This window comes from Chionomys nivalis, chromosome 14, assembly GCF_950005125.1.
Source record: "Chionomys nivalis chromosome 14, mChiNiv1.1, whole genome shotgun sequence".
Lineage (NCBI taxonomy): Eukaryota > Metazoa > Chordata > Mammalia > Rodentia > Cricetidae > Chionomys > Chionomys nivalis.
The window spans coordinates 24,727,288-24,747,821 of record NC_080099.1 but is presented as its reverse complement, the minus strand read 5'-3'; the positions used below and the strand labels follow the sequence as shown (position 1 = coordinate 24,747,821).

The following is a 20,534-nucleotide window of genomic DNA, read 5'->3' as shown; positions in this document are numbered from 1 at the left end:
GAAAACCCATCAGACTGGCCTACAAGCAAGTCTGTGGCATGCTTTCTTGACTGACGTTGATGTGGAAGGGCCTAGCCTGCTGTCAGTGGTCCTGGGCATATACATAGACTGAGCAAGCAATGGACTATAAGGGGGGTGCTGACATAAACCCTTCCCCCCCCCCCGAGTTGCTTTTGGTCACGGTGTTTATCAAAGTGTAAGAGACTAAACTAGAAGACAACCCTAAGACTTCTGCAAGAAGCTGTGTCCTCCAGGAGCTTGGGCCACTTGGTTAACTGGCTTCCTGAGTGGATGCCTCAGTCAAGAGTAGAGGGCCCTCATAGACCTGCATCACCGAGCTTTTGGTATTGTACAACTACAAACATCCGGAAAAGGTTTTTTAGTTTTGGTTTTTTGTTTTGTTTTTCCTATTTCAAGGAATCTTAGAGTTCCGGAACAGCAGGAGGTGAGGCTGAGCCGAGCTGCTCAGCACAACCTCAGCCTTGCTCGAGCAGAGCACAGCTGTCCTAGCCCCTTCCTGTTCAGTGACTAGGAAGGCCTGTGTCTTCCGGGCACAGGGGTCGCACAGGCACCACACCGCCTGGGTCTGCTCCCAGCACCACAGGACATCGTTCTGGACAGCGGCGTCTCATGATCCACGCTACACTTGCTGCTGACCAACCCGTGAGGTTCCTACAGGTTGGAGTTTGGTGCACCCACCTGGAGCTTGGGCTCCCTTCTCCTCCCAGACAGAACACCTGGCCTCTGTCAAGGTGAGGAGGAGGGTGTTCTCTGGCATACACCTGGGAGCTTGACTCTGTCCCAAAGCTTTCTGAGCCGCAGGGAGTTCCCTGAAAACACGCTGCTTGATCCTACACCCAGAAGTTCTAGGTGAGTGGGTTTGGACAAGGCACCCGGAATGCCCACTTCCCAAGATGATTCTGGGACTGGGCCTAGCCTCCTGCCTTGCAGATATCAGGACAGAGCTTCTGTGCTGGGAAGACTCTGGTCCTCACTAGGGTATTTTCAAGGCTGGCGCGGGGGGGGGGGGGGGGGGACTTGACAATCATTCATTTTACCTAAGGTTTTTTTTGGATAATGAGGAACCTATGGAACCTTCTGTCTGAGCCTGGGTCCCTAGAAGAGTTTGCTCCGAATGCCTTGTCCATACCTGCTGGAGGTCAGTCTCTAGAGCCAGGGCCTAGGAATCTGCATCCCAGGCCCATTTTCTAGGTGAGGCCACTAAGTCCAACTCATTTCACACCCTAAAAGACAAGGGAACTACCAATCAAAAAAGTGGCATGTCCCCAGTCAAGAAAGAAATGAATGACAGAAACATCTCTAGCCTCTGAGGGTCCTTTGGGGACAGTGGCCACACCTAGCACTCTGGAACGAGGGGACATGGTCTGCCTTGACCAAATCAGGATCAAACTGAGCAAATACGGGCCATGATGAAAACCTCCCCAGCTCCACTTTCCCCTGCAGGCAAAGGTGAGACACAAAAACAGGACCAATATGTACAAACAGAATCCCATTTTATTAGCAGTTAGTTCAAGATTGGACATTAATGGAGGAAAGTTCCCACATTTAACACAACCCAAAACGGCTGGTTCAAGAGCCCTCTTCAGGTGAGCTGGGTAGCATGCCCTCTGCGACCCCTTCCCACCCCTGCAGGGAAGGAACCCTCTGCCTGCTTCCCAAACGTGCCCCCCACCCCACTCAGTTGGCCCTCTTCTCTCCCCAGGAAATAACATGAATTTCATGCATGAATTACAAAAAGAGCCCTCTTGCCCATAAGAAAAGCTAGCTCAGTCATAGAAAACCCTTTCCTCTGATAGCCTCCTCCAGGCCAGGGAGAGAAGAGGGAGAAATGAACTTCTTAGGCAGAAACACTGTGGGGAGAGTCCCCTGACCTTCCTGTTGGACCTCAGCAGAGTGGACACACATGGTCATTGCCCGGCCTGCTCAGAGCTGGCAAGGGCATCAAGCCCAGAGCCAGACAACCTCAACCCAGCACTGCATGGAAGGCCTGGGGTGAGGGGTAAGGAACAAATGGCTAACCTCATTTTATACAGAGTACAGCTGATTCTAGCATGGGCATGTGGAGATCCCTGCTGTAGCCTCCATCTCACTGTATGGAAGGAAAGTTGAGGCCTGGGGAGGAAGACTGTCACATGACCGCCCGCTGTACCCAGTGCTCTTCTCACAGGGCACCTAGAGGAGACCTTTCTCCATCTAGCCCTTCCTGTCATAGCCTGAGGTCTTATTTCTGCTCCAGTGCACATGGACCATCTAGAAATTGAAGATCCCTGAACCACAGAACAGAAGCAGGGACACCAAAACAAAGGCAGAGAAGGAAAGAGACGAAGAAACAAGGATGCTGTGTTTGGCATGGGGCAGCCTAGCTCCGTCAAGCTGTATACACTCATTCTGACAACCCAGTGCCCAGCCTGGCCTCCCTGGGGCAGATCCACAGGCCGCCCCACCCCGCAGTGCCCTCAGACCGCCCCCAATGTGATGCTGCCTCATCAGAGAGCCCTTTCCCCTCCTCCAAGCTGTCTGGACCTTCCTGCAGATGGTGGTGGGAGGAGGCACACCTTGGCAGAAGAGAAATGCCACATTAGCACAAACAGAAAAACTACCCTTGAAAACATGTGGGCTAAGGGACGAGGGGGAAACAAGCGATCTGGAATGTGGGGCTTCTATGTGACAATAGACCCTCCGGCCTTAAGAAAATAAAACCTTTTGAGGGCTGGGAGTGATGGCCCACACCTTTAATCCCAGCACTTGGGAAGCAGAGGCAGGTAGGTGGATCTCTGAGTTCGAAACCAGGCTGGTTCATATAGTAATTTCCAGGACAGCCAGAGCTACATGGTGAGACCCTGTCTCAATAAAGCAAACAAAATACCATTTTGGACTGGGCCTGGTAAGTGCACACATTTAATCTCAGCTCTTGAGAGTCAAGTGGATCTCTATGAGTTCCAGGGCTAGCCTGTTCTACACAGCAAATTCCAGGCTAGCCAAGACTACATAATGAGACCTTGTCTCAAACAAAAATCAAACATAAAAAAAAAATCAGATGAGTAGAGGGAAACCTTTTTAGAATTCGAAGAAACTTTTTAATAAAATACAATGTTCTTGCCCTGACTGGATCCAATCTAAAACCAGGTATAATTGCTGGGGGGTGGGGTAGGGGACCTTTGGGCACAGACTAGACAGCAGTTGTTAGGATGGGACTACTATCTCGGCTGTGGCACTGGCTGATCTGGCAGAAGGCCCTTACCTCTTAGGGCTACAACAGGGACGAACAGTCTCTACAACTCACTTTGAAAATACATAGATGTACAGAGAAAGAAAACAAACTGGCAAATGCTAACCTCCTTCAGTCCAGATGAAGGGTGGCTGACACTCAGAACCCAACACTGGGTAAGACGGTTCTGAACTGGCTCTTCTCCTGACATGTCTGTGGGCTCCAGGGTAAGACAGGCCAGTTTCCCTCCACTGAAGTCAGCAGACTCAGAAGCGCCCACTGCTCACACATCAGGGTTTGGAAAGGTCCATTTTAACATCATGCTCTCAGAGGTGCCTGCCCCATAGAAAGCGCTAGAACCTGGAATGGCTGAGGCAGTTGTAGGTGATCTGCACCCATAAGGCAAAGGCTGCTGGCAGAGACTGGAGAGGGGGTGGGGGAATGGCCTGAACAATTGAATTTCCTCAAACATTTTTTTTTTTTTTGATTTTTCCAAATGCCTCCAGTCATTCTAGTTGAGTCCTACGACAAACTTATCTACTTTCCAAGACCCAGTATCTGCAAGCTGGGGCAGAGTCTCGGTCCAGTAGCAAGAAGGGACATAGTAGCAGCAATAATCTACAGACTTAGACAGATGGCAGTCTCCAGGGTCTTAGAAGGGAACAGACCATAGAGAGCATCTCCTCTGTCTGCCAGTCTCCAACCTGCCTGTTTTCACCTGAAGCCAGAGGCGGAGGCTAATAGAGCTGTACGTTATACGAGGGCCACTCCAACCACCCTACCTCAGCTCTCACAGGGTCTCAAACAGAGAGTAACCTTCAGGACACAAGAGCCACCCTCACTGGGGGTGGAGAGCCGGGCTAGCGGCACACACTTTGACCGACTCCGAGTCCGGTTCCAGCTGGCTGGCAGGGTATCTGAGCATGCCCAATCCTGTCCTCAGGTACTGTGTATTGAAGGGACCCACGGGCCCCCAGACCCCAAGGAGAAACGTGATGTACCATGCTTTGCATACCAAAACCACGCAAGCAGATCCCCCTGAGCGTGCAACACTCTCCACAGCAGTGGAGAGCTCAAGGACAGACTAGTTCAGAATGCAGACAGCCCTGTCACCAGGATGAATGGACTCTGGAGGCAAGAGAACACGACAGGAAAGCAGTGTGCAGGTCTTGGAAGGGGAAGGCTCAAAGGCACCTGGCTGGGAAAGAGTGGTTTGTCCCCATGTCCTGGAATGACCACAGTTGTGACTGAGGGAAATACAGGGCCCTGGAACACAGGTGGGCCTGGAGGCAGCGTGGTACTGGAAGAGCACTGGGCTCAGAATCGGGGGCCTGCATTTAGTTCTTGCTACTGCTTCCAACAGCTCTGTGACATTGACCAAGGCCACCTCCCATTCCTGTACCCACTTTGTGCCCATCTCGGAACCCCTTCAAGTCCAGGATGCCCGAATGTCCCGGACGCCTGGTAGACACTGAATTGGCAATTGGGGGTGGGGGGACAAGGAAAGGGAACCCAACCTCAGTGACTTCACATTGTTAAAGGGGGACAGACGCAGAACCCAAACAGAAAACAGTCAGAGACCCTGTGTCTGCAGGGTCTAGAGACAATTCTGTGGGTCTTTGTGGGCACCCCCTCCAAGGCAGCCCCCAACCTAGCACCATGTGGGGGGGAGAGCAGCTCAGGGCCTTAGGTCTCCCACCCCAGCCCAGCTCTTCCCGGTGGCCCAAACACCCCAGGGCCACTAGGCTTGTAAACCCAGACTTCCTGGAGAGAGCTGGTCTTCCTTTCCATCCTACCACCTCTATTCCCTCTGTGGGAGAGGGAAGAAGGACCCTGCTGGTCATCTTCCTGAGGCCTAGACTCTTAGAGAAACATTTGCCTTCCCTTCCAACTCATTCTCTAGCATTAAGATATGACACCCTTTGAGACTAGGGCTTGCCACCATTGTGTATGACTTAATTAAAAACAAACCCAACCAAAAAAAATATAATATATATATACACATTATATATATATATATATATATATAAAACACAGTGCGACCCCAGCACCCAGGGTATAAACTCTGGCACCAAGAAAAAAAACACAAAATATTAAAATACTTTAGCTTCTTAGTATTTGGGAGGTTAGGGGGGGTCTCTGGGGACCCTCGGCCACAGATTGCTGGGCAAAGCAGTGGATAGCAGTCTTGCTAACTCTGCCATGTCTGCTGGGCCGAGGCAGTGACTGTAAAACGATGTATATACACGGACACGAACACTGGCAGACTCCTGACTCGCCTCAGCCTTTACCACAGGAAACACCACAGTCACACCCAGGTGAACAGGGCAGGGCTCAGGCCCATGTCTCTAGGCTCAGTGGCATGGCAGTGGCCCAGGGCCTGTAAGAGACCAAGAGCACTAGGTGGACACTACACGGACCAGAGAGTCTCTCCCCTAAAGGGAAGAAGAGATGCGGTAATATTAACTCAAATATAGATGTCATATGATGGCCACCCTCACATCCAATCCAATGAGTGCATCTGGGCGCCCAGCTAAACCCTGGCAGAGACTGGCTCAAAACCCTCAAGGGCATGCCCAGTCTTTCTCCCTAGTTGGGCGGAAGGCCCAGCTGCATTATTCTCCCTTACTGCCTGGAGGACAGGGAAATATGGCAGCTAATACTGAGGGGACAACCTGCTAGAGCAGGGGGCGGTGTGACCAAGGAAAGGGCAGGGATGGCAGAACACAGTGAGGGACAGGAGAGAGTCTCCAGGACCCCTCCTACCAGGAAATGACCTTCCACCAATAGGAAGTGGTCTCTCCAGGCAGGGCAGCTGCAAATGGAATGGACCTCTGGTACCAGAGAGATCCATAGGCCACACATTCAGCAGTAGATGCTTGGAGACGCTGCAGACCTGCCTGGGCTTCTGGCCCCAGTGGGCTTTAGCAGGGTATTGCTCGTCGCTTTTGGTTGGCCGGGCCCAGCGCCCTTCTCGGCAGGTCAGTCTGGCTCAGTGTGAGGCAGGACATCCCTGCTAACACAAGCGTTCTGTCTGGCTGTGGTGGCCGAGGCTACCTGGTATTCTGGAGGTCCTCACGCAGCCAGGTGGGCAATGTCTGGCCCATCTTATACAGCAGCTTAGAGAGCTCGATGTTGTGGTCCCGGTAGTAATCCTTTAGGAAGGCTCGGGACTGCGATGGAAGGAAGCTCAGGTCAGGAGCGATGGCCAGCACAAGCACAACACCCCCATAACACCACACTCTCTCCCATCCCAGTCCTCTACTAAAAAGCCCCCAGGGAAAGCGCTCACGTAGGAGGAGCACCAAAACATGGTACCCAAGGTCAAACCCTCGAGAGAGGAGAGCATTCATCAAAACTAAAGGCAAAAAGGAAGAAAACAAAACAAGATGCAAGCTGTGACCTGCCCTGAATGTGCTTTCATACAGTGTTCTCCCTTCCACAGGTCCAAATCCTGGGCCCCTCCCCCGTGACCACATCCCTGTGTCGGCACCCCTGCCTTGAACTCTGCTTCCTACTGTGTGGAGGTCATGCACAGTATCTGCTTTATCCATGGAACCCACAGTGCTACCCTTGCTAAAAGGTAATAAACACTCGACTAAAGTGATGCTGACCTCCAGGGCCCTACACCTATGTCCTTCTCTAGAGCAGACTACTGTGCAAGAGGTCCTAAGGTCACTGCCACAGTCAAGAGTAAAGGTTTAAAGGCCTCCCCAAGGGACCCCTCCCACTCAGCCCACTGTCATGGTACTATATCCCCCACTTACATCCAAGTCCATCTCTGGGTATTTCCGTCCCTTGCTTTTGCCCAGACACTTGGTTTTTCCTCCTTCAAGCAGTTGGCACCAAAATCCTTTCTTTGGGTCAAACCTGAAGAGGGTGGAAGCCCATGGGTGAGTGGTCTGGCCTCCCTCCTCAAGGCCATGTCCATGTCCTAGTGTGCAGGAAGTCGCCTTCACTGGCACAGTGTGACTATGCAGGCTGACACCTGCCACCTGTAGCTCAAGTGTTGCCTGGGACATACTGCCTTTCTCCCAGAAAAGGCACCTCCATGTTCTAAGTCACTCTGATCCAGGTTAAGCAGCTCCAGTTCCTCCCATAATTCCTCTGGACTCTTTCTGGTCGCAAAGAATTCTGAGAGACATTTTCTGAGCAACCCCTAATAGTGTAGAATAGGGTTTTCTGATTATTTTTGTGTTGAACTCAAGATTTCTTTAACCCCCACATTTCAAGATGGTAGTAGTCACACAGAAAACACATGCTACAGTCCAAGCGTGGAGCCTAGAGCACCACGCATACTTTCTCATTCAATCCCTCAATCTTGGGAGGCAGGAGTTAACCTCCTTATCCTCATCCCCAGTACAACAAGTGGAGGCTCCAGAACCCAGAGGACTTGTCAAAAGTCACAGAACTCAGAGATGAAAGAAACAAGTCAAGATGGTCCTATTTGGTCCTAACCTCTATCAGTGACGAAGCAGCTTACTCTCAGGAGTGTTGTAGCCTCCAGTACCCTTGACAGCAGAGGGAATACTCCCAAGAAAGCAGCCAATTAGGGTAAGTTTATTCCTCCTACTCTTGGGACTGAACATGCCACCTGGATGTGACACAGCACATGTGACTCAAGCCCCTGGAACCCAGGCTGATGCTTACTGTGGGAGCTACCTCACTGAGACAAAAGAGTCAAGACTGCACTGAAGAAATTCATACAAGCTGAGCTGAGCAGAGGAGATCCATCACTCCCTTTTCCTAAGGCCACAGCGTTACTGATATAACTTAAGCCATCTTAACATTTGCTTTTCTGCTAAGAGTCACCATCAGGGAAGGGCTGCATGTTCTCTTACTAACTTAAAGCAACTCTAGGTCTCTCCCAGTCATTCAAGTCTTTCTTTCCGTGGCCCAGGGTCTGGGCCAGAGAAATTGGCTCATGGCAACATTTTCCTCAAAGCAACACTTACGCCAAGGTTTTGTGGTAGTCAACGGTGCTGGTCACCCCAAGGAATTTCTGCACCGTGTCCATCACTTTGGCAGGTTCTGTTCTCAGCAGTTTGCCATCCAAGACCAGGATCTGGAGACAAGGAAAGGGGAAAAGGCTATCTGGACTTGCTTTCATCTCAGTAGCAAACTGTCCATGCCCATTGCAGCAGGAATGACCTGGCTACAAGCACAGGGTCCTGAACATCCCGAGTTTACCCTACTCATGACATCTCTACCAAAGGTATCCCTGCTCAATCCCTGCTCACTGCCAGCTCTCCATCTCGCTCTTTCCCAGAGTTTAAGCTATTAGCACAGCTGTAATCCCTGCTCCTCACATCCCTACAGAATACCTATTGTAGCCTCCTGCAAAGCCTCCAGCCCACACTGTTCTTCTGCTCCAGTCTTCAAGATAACCTGTGATCTAACCCTGCCAACCCTCCACTCAGGCTTCCCTTCCACCACCACACCATGGCTCCTCCTCCTTCCTAGTCCCCCAAAGGGCTTTCCAGGTCTCCTTAAACTAAGGCCACTCCTTTTCCCAAGAGGCAAGGTAGATAGCTACCTGGTTGGCATGGAAGGCGCTGAGCCAGCGTTCAATATGCGTGGCATACCAGCCAGGGACCAGGCAACGGTTCTGGAGGGCACGCAGCTTTGCAGATGCATCAGGGCCAGCTGTGATCACCTCATGAAAGGTGTACTTTAGGGCCACTGGGTCATCGTGGGCTCGCTGGTGCTGCAGGCAAGGGAAGAAAATGAGTGCACCACAGGCGGAACAGAAGCAAGCTGGTGGCCTAGGCTGATGTCCTGCTTCTGTCTCACTGCTTTAGATTAAAGAGTCATCAACCCCAGAGTCCCAGGTTCCACATCTCTGCAAGGTAGGAAATATAATACACCAACTTCCCAAATGCTCTTAATTGGCATAGTCTCTGAGATTCCTGCCACGCCAGGGACCTGCTAACGAACAAGTATCAACATCAATGTGGCTTTCTTTACTCTGATTCCCATTTCTTGAGACACAGTCTCATATAATCCAGGCTGGTCTAAAATTTACTGCGTATAGCATAGGATGGCCTTGTGACCCTGAACTTCTGATTCTCCTACATTCTGAGCACTAAGATCACAGACACGTGTCACCATATCTAGTTTTGTGCAGTGCAGAGCTCAAACCCAGAGTGTTGTACATACTAGGCAAGCATTCTACCAACTGAGCTAAATCCCTGGCCCTCATTTTTCCTTTTTACAACAATTTACTAAAATCCAAACAACAAGAAAACCCTTGACATATCCTTTATAAAATGGAAAACCAGAATCAGTTGCAACATACAGAAAATGGCTATTGATAAGATAAAATGCAACCATATTCTCAAATGCCAGATAGAAGAAAATACCTTCTCCAAGCCCTGCATTCAAAGCCACCATCCTTGCTGAAACAGAGTGTCACCTACTAGAAAGGACATGAGTCTCTTCCACCAAAAGCAACATTGCCCTTGATAGACACTGGATGGACTGACAGAAATCATAGAAGAAAGAAATGTCAGGTAAAGCCATCAGCAGATCTCAGAAGTCAGAGGCCAGGGCCTTGCCCGTGTTAACTGACCCTGATCATCATTGAGGATCATGCACAGTCCAAGGCAGGAGAGGCAGGGAAGTGACGTATATAAATGTACAGGACAACCTCTGCTCCTCCTCACTTTCTGAAGACAGCCCAGTTCCCTTCCTCTCCTCCCAGTACCTTCTGATATCCTAAAATGAAGCAGCCTCTTTCTCCTTAAAGCACTTACTTCCCAGACCATCGACAGGAGAAAGAATAAGGCCTTAGGTGTATAAGACCTGTATTCAAAACGCAACATGTGATGGTGAACTTAGTTGTCAATATGACATAATCTTTTTTTTTTTTTTTTTTTTTGATTTTCGAGACAGGGTTTCTCCGTAGGTTTTGGTTCCTGTCCTGGAACTAGCTCTTGTAGACCAGGCTGGCCTCGAACTCACAGAGATCTGCCTGCCTCTGCCTCCCGAGTGCTGGGATTAAAGGCGTGCGCCACCACCGCCCAGCTAACATGACATAATCTGAAATCAACTAACAGGCAAGAGGCAAAGAATACCCATGAGGGACTGTCTTGATCAAGTAATCTGAAGTGGAAAGACCCACCCTAAATGAGAGCAGCACTCCCAGTGGCAGCCTTGATAAAAAGAGGAAGAACAAAGTTTGCCTTTTGCATATCTGTTTTCTCTCTCATTGGCAAGTTCATCTACCCTGCTGCTGCTGCTGCTACCATTGTTGCTACATTTCCTCTGGCTTCCAAATGTGAACTGAAGACTAGCAGCTCTCTAGGAATCCTACAGGACTTCAGGGACAGACTGGGAATTCTCAGCCGCTCCAGTGCGTCAGTCACTATTAGACTACTCGGACTCTATCATGTACCAATCCAGTAAACCCTTTATACACATATTCATTCCACAGGTTCTGTTCCTTTAAAGAATTCCATTACACATGGAAGCTGAGTAAAGAAGCCCTGCGCGCTCGCTCGCTCTCTCTCTCTCTCTCTCTCTCTCTCTCTCTCTCTCTCTCACACACACACACACACACACACACACACTCTTGTCAGCTTTCTAGAAAACTGCTGTACAGTTGCAGGGAGGCTGCAAAGTTGTTCTGTCATGCCCACCAGGGCGCATAAGCAGCCTTCTAGCCATCCACGCTGTGCTGAAGCAGATGTACCCACAGAGGAAAGAAATGCTGCCTGCTTCACTCTGGGCTTCCTAAAGACAAAGGCCCTGGAAATGCCAAGACAAGGTATGAACCAGCATCCTAAAGAACAAGAGAAGGAGGGCTCCTTTCTCACGACCACAGGCTCAAGATGAGAGTTCTAAGGAACCAGGAGAAAAGAAAAGCACTGAGGCCCCAGGAAGCAGCCACTACAGCATGAGGTAAGGAGGTTCAGAAGGCGGCAAAGAGTCACTGAAAGTGGCTAGGCAGGAAGAAGCCTCCCCAGCCAGGACAGTGTGCACTTCCCAGGTGACCAGAGGCTGAGGCCCAGCTGCCCCACAGCATGAAGATCAAACCCAGTCTGATGGTTTGATGCAGGTAGCCAGAAACGTAGCCTCAGGCACCAAGGCCACTCAGACATAGTGCCTGCAGTGTGGCATACTCCCAAAAAGGAGCAGGAGGACAGGAGAGGAAACCCCTCCTAGCCCCATGCCAGGGTGAGAAACATTCCCAGGAGCCAGTGGAATACATGCAGAAGTCCAGCCAGGAACAGAAAACTCAGGAAGCCCTGGAGCACACACCTGCAACGGCAACAGGGAGGTCTCTGTCTACAGCTCATACAGCACATGTTGCCTCACAGGTGGGAGCTACCTTCTTAGATCACTCTAGGAGGGTTTTATCCCACCCGAGTCCCTGCTCCCAACTACCCCTCACAGGTAGGAAACCATAGCAAGCATAACCAGATGGCTGCTTTGGGGATCTAGGCTGTCTCTAAGTCCACTCAGCCTCTGCTTTGTATGGCTATCAGAGCCTAAGTAAAGCCTGGAGTGGGCAGGGAGATGGAAGACAACATTCGACATCAATTCTGCCTGTCACCACCACCAGGCCAGACACATCACACAGGCAAGACTATTCTCACCATCACACACCAGGCTATGTGCCCACCAAGTGGTGCTTGTTCAGTGCTGGTTGAGTAAATGTCATATAGATCCAACACCCTTCCTGGGGCCACAGCCCCAGCCCACTCACCTGGTACCAGGAGTAAGCTCGGTCGGCTGGATTGATGAGGATGGTGAGGATCTTGGCCTTGGGCAACAGGGTAGCTGCCCGCCGTGGTGCCACTTCTGAATCAAAGTAGTTGGCACTTTTCTCAAAGTAGAAGTCAGAGGTGGTGTTGGAGGGAATAGGGAAGAACTCCATGTACCTGTAGGAAGTCCAGAGACAGGGCTTAAGGCCAAATCTCGTAAGCCAGGGACCCCAGGAATGCAGTTACAGGGTGGGGATCCCTGAGGTGGAATTTCCTCAAAAACGAAGCAAAGCGCACTGCTCCAAGCAGCAAGGACTTGCCTCTGATAGGGGTTTTGGGAGGAACTGCCACTTGGCAGTGTCCTATTCCAAATTCATTTTTTTCTGGTGGGCATCTTAGAATCAAAGACCTGGAGACTCAGCCGGGCGGTGGTGGCGCACGCCTTTAATCCCAGCACTCGGGAGGCAGAGGCAGGCAGATCTCTGTGAGTTCAAGGCCAGCCTGGTCTACAAGAGCTAGCTCCAGGACAGGCACCAAAAACTACAGAGAAACCCTGTCTCGAAAAATCAAAAAAAAAAAAAAAAAAAAAAAAAAAGACCTGGAGACTCTTAAAAGGGTGTGTGGAAGCCGGGCGGTGGTGGCGCACGCCTTTAATTCTAGCACTCGGGAGGCAGAGGCAGGCAGATCTCTGTGAGTTCGAGGCCAGCCTGGTCTACAGGAGCTAGTTCTAGGACAGGCTCCAAAGCTACAGAGAAACCCTGTCTCAGAGAAATCCTGTCTCGAAAAAAAAAAAAAAAAAAAAAAAAAAACAACTGTGGTGTGGGTTGTGGGGCCTGGGGAGGGGACCATGCAGCTCCACAGATAACCTGCCGGCCCTGACTTCTTTGGGGACAAACTAGGATCAGAGTGACTCACATCCAGGAAGAACAAGTCCAAGGAGATGGATGTCCTCCGTCACCTCTGGGCCTGGGGTAGTGTTCTGCCGTCACCTTTTGCTACTCCTCCTCCTCTCTCTAAACTGCTGCTGTGGGTGAACACAGCTTCCCATCTAACACCTCCCACCCAAACAGAACAGACTCTCTTGGAGATACTGAAAAGGAAATGAAGTACATCCTAATTGAAAGTACACATTTCTTCAATGGTCCCAAGGACCTTTAAACAGAATCTCCTAGGACCTATCAGACCTTCGGCCCCACATGTAAAACCAGTCTTGGGAATGGGGCCAAGAAGTCAGCCTCTCTTGTTTTAGGCCCGACTTTCTCCACCTATAATACCTGACCTCAGAAAACTTGTTTCCTAAGCTTGTAGTGTCCAGCAATCAACCCCTTAACCTTCTTGGCAGAAGCATCCCCACAGTTGCCCACTGGATGCTGTGTGCATGCGAGTGTGCAGTGGCTCACTCACATTTCCTTCTAAAACTCCAAACACACTGGCTTGCACTAAGACATCTGGCCACAAGGGGCTTTAGGTAAGAGTTAGGAATATAGACTGAAAGGTGGATAAACATGGACAGATGATATATGGCAAATGAAAGAAAACAATGTGAAAAAGATATCAAAAGACAAACACAGAGTCCCATAATTTCTGCACCCAGGGAACCCACTAATCAATAACGCATAATGGCAGAATATGCTCACATAGGCTTATAACAGGCAGGAAAGTTACAAATGGAAAGACTGGAGGGTGACAGCAGCCACCTTTACGGTGCCCTCTTGGGAAAGTTCTGGTGGGAAGTGTCAATCTACTGCCCCCAGAGAGCTCCTAGAAACCCATGGGAACCCCTCTCCTTGCAGATGGCCACAGGCATAGGAAAAGCCAGTCAGAATACCCAACTGTCACTGGCAGACAAGTCACATGGGTGCAACCCTTCCTCCTTGAGAATTCTGTTTCTAGGCAGTCAGGGAGGGGCTGGATGCCCACTCAAGCTAGCTCTGACCCTGGGCAAAGGGCTTCCTCATCCAGTGTCCTGTTTGTCACAACACTGGCAACATGACTCAACGGTCACTGAGCCATGTCCCTGTTTACAGGAACTTCAGCTGCGTGTGAGCAAGCACCAGCTGCTTCCTGCTGTGGCCACAATGGCCACTCCAGCTGGCTCCATGATGGCCTTCCTGTCCTGCTGGAGACAGAGGCCACTTACCAGTCGATGCCTTTGTGATAGTTGTGGCCATTAAAAAACTGGATCTCCTCAAAGGTCTCGGAGCTGGGATAGTTGCTGCTGAGGTCCGGGTGCATGCCCAGGAACAGGTAGAGGGCCGTGGTGCCTAGGAGAGGGGACAGCTGAGACCTCAGCCCAGCCCCCAACAAGACAAGAGTGCACCCTGGGCCTGTCTTCCCCTGTCTCCAGGAGGGCTGGGAAAATCCCTTCCCTTCTGGAGTCTTAGTTCCCTCATAAGTATGATAAAAGCTGCACTAAATGTAGACCTTAAACATAAGGTCTAATTATGACTATCGGGTCCTGGAGCCCTCCCGGGTACCATGCATCTATCACAGGATTCTTCACCGCTAAACAAGGACTCGCCCTCAGAGGCTTTCTTGCCACTGCACTCCAGCCTGGTTACTTGCTGTCTCCTCAGAGCCTCAGAACTAGGCGCTTCCTGCTTGTCTTTTCTAGCTCAGGGAACAGCCCAGGGATGCTCTCCTCACTTCTTTTTATTGCTGGTTTTTGTTCACTTGCTTTGCTTTTTGACAGGGTCCTGATATGTAAAGCAGGCAACTTCAAACTCAAGATCTTCCTGCCTCCGCTTTCAGAATGCCAGGATTTACGGGCATGTGGCACGATGCCTAGCTGGTATCGAACTCTCCAGAAGCCAGGAGGTCCAGGCCCACTAACTAGCCCCTCTTGCTGGTGTCTATCCACCATGGTCCCTTATTTGAGAGGACCTTTTGTTCATTCTTGGGGTGCTTTCTGTGTAACAGCACACCCAGAGAGAAACTCTGAAGCTTGGTGACTGTGAAGCCTCAGGGCTGCAGATCAGGTCTCAAGACCTGGAACTATCACTTCCCAACCATGCTACAGAAAGTCAGTGAACTGCTCTTGTCTATAAAAAGAACACCTACCTGTCCTTAAAGAACCGAGTGGAAGGCAAATGCTTAGCCTCCAACAGACATGACTAATGGATCACAGTCCTCTACACTGATCCAGTTTTACCTAGCACTGCTCAAATTTGCAAAGTAGATGAACAAGACATCCTTCCTGTCTTGTCTCAGAGACTCCTAGGGTGTTGGGGTGTTCTCTGAGGCTGTGGTTCGAACTCCCCTGCTCTCCGCTCCCACAAAGACAGACAACTCATATTTGTCCCCATGTTGCTCCCATTTCTGGTAAAAGGAGATAGAATACTCAAGACTGAGACTCGATCAAGATGGTCCCCAGAATTCTATGGCTGAACTAACAGGCACAGGGGAAGCTGGGTCAAGGGTCAAGAGACCTGCCTGTTTTCTGGGGGCCAATGATGAGAAGCTTTGGAAAGCGATCACATGTCTTCTCCTTAGACCAGATGTCTTTGTGGCGTTTGTCCTCACAGGGATCCTAAAACAGCAATGGAAAGGATATGAGGGAGGCCTAAGGACCATGAAGGAACTCCCTCCATATGTGGCTATGTCTTTGTTTATTTGTTTGTTTGAAACCAGGGTCTCACCATGTAACCCTGGCTGGCCTGAAAGTCACTATGTAAACTAGGCTGGCCTTGAACTCACAGAGATCTTCCTGACTCTGTCTCCCAAGTGCTGAGCTAAAGGCAGGCGCCACCACTGTCCAGCAGGTACGTGTCTCCTAACCACCCTGTGCTCTTGCTGCATCCTGACCCCCCAGCACCACTCTGTGACAGATTGGGACCATTTCTGGTTAATGTTATAATCCCATCAAGCCTGGCAAATGGCCAGCTATGTGGTCATCACTAACAGGAACTCACAGCACTTGCTGACTTTAACTGCACAGGCTATGCCTGAATCCAGGGTTCAGCAAACTTGCCCTGCGGGACAGGATAAACCTCTTGGGAAATGTTTAGTAAACACAGTAAGCTTACAGAACTCTTGGGTCTCTGCTGCAGTGATAGGAAAGTGGCACAGACAGACACACAAGAAGCGTGACTGGGTGCCAATGAAGCTTTCTTTACAAAGACACACCACAGCCAGAGCTGGCCCGGGAGTAAGTGTGTGAATCCCTGGCCTGAGTCTAGCTTCTGCCTCCAATTTTTAGTAGTCCCAAGGACGGCCCTAAACCTTCCCTCCACCCATTTACTAGTAGCTGAGAGCCTGCTGCAATTGAAGGAGATGGCATGAATGGCCACTAGGTACGGCAGACACTCTCTATATACTTTGTCTACACTAGTCTTACCCCAAGTTTTTTGTTTTTGTGTTTTTTTTTAAATGTGCATTAGTGTTTTGCCAGCATATGTGTCTGTGTGAGGGTGCCAAGTGCCCTGAAACTGGAGTCACAGACAGTTGTGAGCTGCCATGTGGGCACTGGGAATTGAACCTGGGTCCTCTAGAAGAGTAGCCAGTGCTCTTAACTGCTGAGCCATCTCTCCAGCCCTTACCCACAGTTCCTAAAGGCTCTTTTCCAAGGCTGTGCATGAGTACGCATGCAGAGTTTATGGGAAGGGGTAGGAGCATATACAGTGTGTACACATACTGCACCTATGTGTGCCCAGGAGTGTGCCCACACTGCTGAGGGGAGTGAAGTATGAAGGCTGCGCCTTGGGCCTATGCCTGAGAACAGTGCCGCAAGGCACCTGGCCACTCTGCCCACCTGCCATAGTGGGTCCTTCTCCTCAGAGAAGATCTGGAAGTACTTCTGGGCCAGCTGCACAGGAGGCAGCGTCTGCAGCCTCAGGTTGGTCCAAGAGTGCAGAAAGCGCACCAGGTGCTTGAAGGTGTACAGCCCAAGGCGGTCGTTTCCATAGTTGGACAAGTGCGTCATGAAGATGCTGATCTGTTTAGGGGAAGGAAGAGGGCGGTGAGGCTGGGCCAGCTTCTGAGCCACCCAAAGTCCCCCCTGACCTTTTTTTTTTTTTGGTTTTTCGAGACAGGGTTTCTCTGTGGTTTTGGAGCCTGTCCTGGAACTAGCTCTGTAGACCAGGCTGGTCTCGAACTCACAGAGATCCACCTGCCTCTGCCTCCCAAGTGCTGGGATTAAAGGCGTGCGCCACCACCGCCCGGCTCCCCCCTGACCTTGAGCTGTGTTCAGCCAAGGAAAACCCAGGTCTAAATGACAGGTTGAGGGAAGGAAGCTAGCCTGGGCAGGAGTTATTTGCACTGTTTTATAAATCAGGATGGGGAGTTTACATTGAATATCAAGAACATGCAGTTCACAAGTCTGGGAATAAAACACATTTTATAATGTTAGAATAGTTGTTTCCACTTACAAATAAGAAAAAAAAAAAGGCCCAGAAAGGTCCAACTGAAACAGGTGTGGTGTGCACATGTATGTGTCTGCGCGTGTATACACACACAAAGAATAGAAAGAGAACACAAAGTGCTAACATTTCTATATAGAAGTGCAGAATTACAAAAAGAGAAAATACCTATGCTTTTGTCTGGGCCACACAATGGAAGAGACCAGCACCACAACTGGACAGTGGACCTCCCAGATTCCGGCCCATGTATGCGTTTTTCCCCAGCTCAGGAAGCCTCTAGAGTACAGAAAGGCTGTCAGCAGCCCCCCATACCAGCCCTGGGCTGAAGAGCACTCACAGGATTGAGGAGCACAGTGAGGAAGAGTTCGCCCCCATTGATGATCTTGTCCAGCTCACTGGAGCCCCCAGGGTATTCGTTGTAGAAGATGGTGTGTGTGAAGAGACCACAGGTCTGCCGAGGGAGGACCTAGGAGGGAGTGGTAGATGGGCCATGGTATCTCCAGTCATGGTCCGGAAAATAAGGCTGCTTCCTCAGGACAAGGGCTGGGGCTTCCTTGGAAAGATGCTCCCCTAAGAGGCCACACAGCCCTGACTCCTGGGAGTCCTTTCCAAGGGCTCTGCAGCCTGCAATGTTCCCAGGTGAACCATTATCTTTGCCTTCTACTTCACTGCTATTTTCTACAAAATAAGCAGATCCAAAAGTAGCATAGAAACATGTACCATCTGCAGCGAGAGTCTTTGACCCTCTAACACAGCACTGCGGGAGCTCAGAGCCTCAGCTAGTCTACTAGTCTACTGATGTAACTACATGTTGTCTGTCTTCCTTCTGGAAACCAGGCCCTGAGAACAGGGAATAAACATATCTATGTCTCATAACTACCTCATGCCCAGAGTTAACATGAATCCTAGGGCTAGCCTGGATTATGAGACCCTGTCTCAAAATAAATAAAGGAAGGAAGGATGGAGGACCTGCACGTGATTCCCAGCACCCAAGTCAGGTACCTCACAACCACCTCTAATTCCAGAGCCAGGAAGATCTGATACCTCTGCAGGTACCTGCACTCTTGGGCGTACATGCACAAGCACACACACACACACACACACACACACACACACACAACGAAAATGCACTTTAAAAAAGAAACAAGGAAAGCAAGCTTTCCTGATCCTATCACAGAAGCTAAGGACAGCAATCTGCCCTCCCTATGATGGAATCTCTGAGGCAGGACAGCAGCAGAAACCAGTCCCAAACCCCCAAGTCAGCCAACTGCATAGTGTGCAGCCCCATAATGACAATGCCCACCATGACCCTCCCAGCCACTTGCCATGATGCCATTGTGGATGAAGCCACGGCGGTAGCGGGCAGGCTTCAGATGGGGGTATTCCTCTGTGCTGGTCACACGGATGTTCCACACCTGCTTCCAGGCCTCGTACAGCTGCACATGCACAGGGTACACACCGGAGTGGTGGGGTGCCACTGCATACCCCATGTCTGTGGGAATGCCGTGCTCCTGGGGAGAGGATGACCCAGGCGGGATAAGAATGGGGGTCTTTCCCTTTGGACCTTGTTTCTCTTTTTTTAGAACACAAGACAAAAACCAAAGGCTAAAATGGCAGGGCATGTGGTCTCAGCCCATAGATGCAGATGGGGAAACTGAGGCCTGGAGCAGAAAGGAAGGGTCTCAGATTCTCAAAGCGAGTAACTAGAAAAAATGAGCCTAGAACTTGAGTGTTCTGAAACTATCCTTTTTTGGGGGGTGGGAGTTGAAAACGGGACAGGGTTTTTCTGTCAAACAGTCCTGGCTGTCCTGGAATCATTCTATAAACCAGGCTGGCTTCAAACTCACTGAGAACCGCCTGCCTCTGTCTCGCAAGTGCTGGAATTAAAGGTGTGCGCCACCACCACTCGGCTCGAACTCTCATTCAGTACAAACGCCTGGCACCTAGCTCAGAGCACTCATGTTCCACTGTCTCCTGTTTGGCTGGTGTGTCCAAGCTGATCTTTTGTGTAGATCTCTCTTAAGTAACTCCGCCAGCTCTCCAGAGGTTCCACCCTGGGCCCAGGAAATAAACAGGCCTCAGCATGTGTCCTTAGGTGACAGCCTGAGCCGCAGTTTCTCTGATTTGGGGTTTTGGTTTTGGCTATTTTGAGACAGGGTCTCATGTAGCCCAGACTGGCCACAACTGACCCTCCTACCTCTGCCTCCCAAAGGCTGGAATCCAGGCATGTACCACCAGGCCCGGTGAGCTTTGGTTTCCTGTCTATAAAGAGGGCCTGCCCTCTTGAGGTATCCAGGAGACACTGCTATCAGGGCAGCTCACCCAGGCTCTGGCACAGAAACACACCTATCAAACTGAACTGCACAGCACTGAGAGGCAAGTGAAGCCCAGCCCAGCCCCTAATCCCCCCAGCTGTCCCCTAGGGAATCTTACTCACGACAGCGAACTTCTTGTTCAGGGCCATCTGCTCAGCCAGCACAGACTGGTTGTGGAATAGGTGGGGCTGCATGTGGCTCCACATGTGGGGGAACCACCAGAACTCTTTCACGTAGGACAGCAGAAGATCATCCCCGGCATCCTCGGCGTCGGTACCTACGGCAGGGGCATAGTGTTCAGCACAGCTGGCTTACCATTCAGCCCTCCAACCTGGCCCCTGACCACAGATGGGACATTCATTCAACCAAGGGTCATGTAGGAGCGGTGTGGAAGAGTCAACCGAGCTTTGGCAGAGGAGACACAAGTCTAGTCTGGACTGCCCTTGCCACACTATCTCCTCTGTGGGCTCTTGGTGTTTGAAGTCAACAACCCCAAGTATTTCTTCTGCCTTTCATATGCCTGCTCTTGTCCTGTTCCAAGGATCTAAACTGGGTCATATGTCCTTTTGCCTACTAGCCTGCAGAAGTTCTGGGTGGATGCAGAACATTTAAACCTCTGTGTCAGAAGTACGACTACAGCCACCACAGTCTGCGAAGGGCTAAGAACAGATATGCAGACCATCAGTAGTACTCTCAGGAACCTTTGGGCCATCTTGCACACTCTCGACCGCAATCTATTACTGACTATGGTGGCCCTGCCTACAACTCCAGAAGCCATCCTCACTGAGGACTGTAGACCTGGTTGCCGTTCATTTGCCCAGCATGTGAAGAACCTGGAAGAACCACAACCTCATCCCTGCAACTGCAAACAAAACACGTGATATTGGTGATCATGCTGGGGAGAGACAATCATTTGTGCTTTCAC

At 50.6% G+C, this 20,534-nt stretch overlaps 1 protein-coding gene across 7 annotated transcripts in view; it reads right to left on the bottom strand.

The window, feature by feature from the left end:
• Positions 1 to 1,497: 1,497 nt before the first annotated feature.
• Positions 1,498 to 20,534, bottom strand: part of Ndst1 (N-deacetylase and N-sulfotransferase 1) — a 62,783-nt gene continuing 43,746 nt past the window's right edge. For 6 of the 7 annotated variants that reach the window (XM_057788501.1, XM_057788500.1, XM_057788499.1 and 3 more), the window contains 11 exons: positions 19,732 to 19,886; positions 18,620 to 18,805; positions 17,632 to 17,760; positions 16,688 to 16,870; positions 15,370 to 15,466; positions 14,078 to 14,201; positions 11,940 to 12,114; positions 8,766 to 8,936; positions 8,185 to 8,294; positions 6,997 to 7,099; positions 1,498 to 6,402 (listed from right to left, as the gene is read on the bottom strand). In XM_057788501.1, coding sequence (XP_057644484.1) covers positions 6,283 to 6,402; positions 6,997 to 7,099; positions 8,185 to 8,294; positions 8,766 to 8,936; positions 11,940 to 12,114; positions 14,078 to 14,201; positions 15,370 to 15,466; positions 16,688 to 16,870; positions 17,632 to 17,760; positions 18,620 to 18,805; positions 19,732 to 19,886 — 1,553 coding nt within the window. In that variant the 3' untranslated portion in view covers positions 1,498 to 6,282. Of the gene's footprint in view, positions 6,403 to 6,996; positions 7,100 to 8,184; positions 8,295 to 8,765; positions 8,937 to 11,939; positions 12,115 to 14,077; positions 14,202 to 15,369; positions 15,467 to 16,687; positions 16,871 to 17,631; positions 17,761 to 18,619; positions 18,806 to 19,727; positions 19,887 to 20,534 lie in introns of those variants that run through there. The other variant, XM_057788504.1, reaches the window with a different exon arrangement.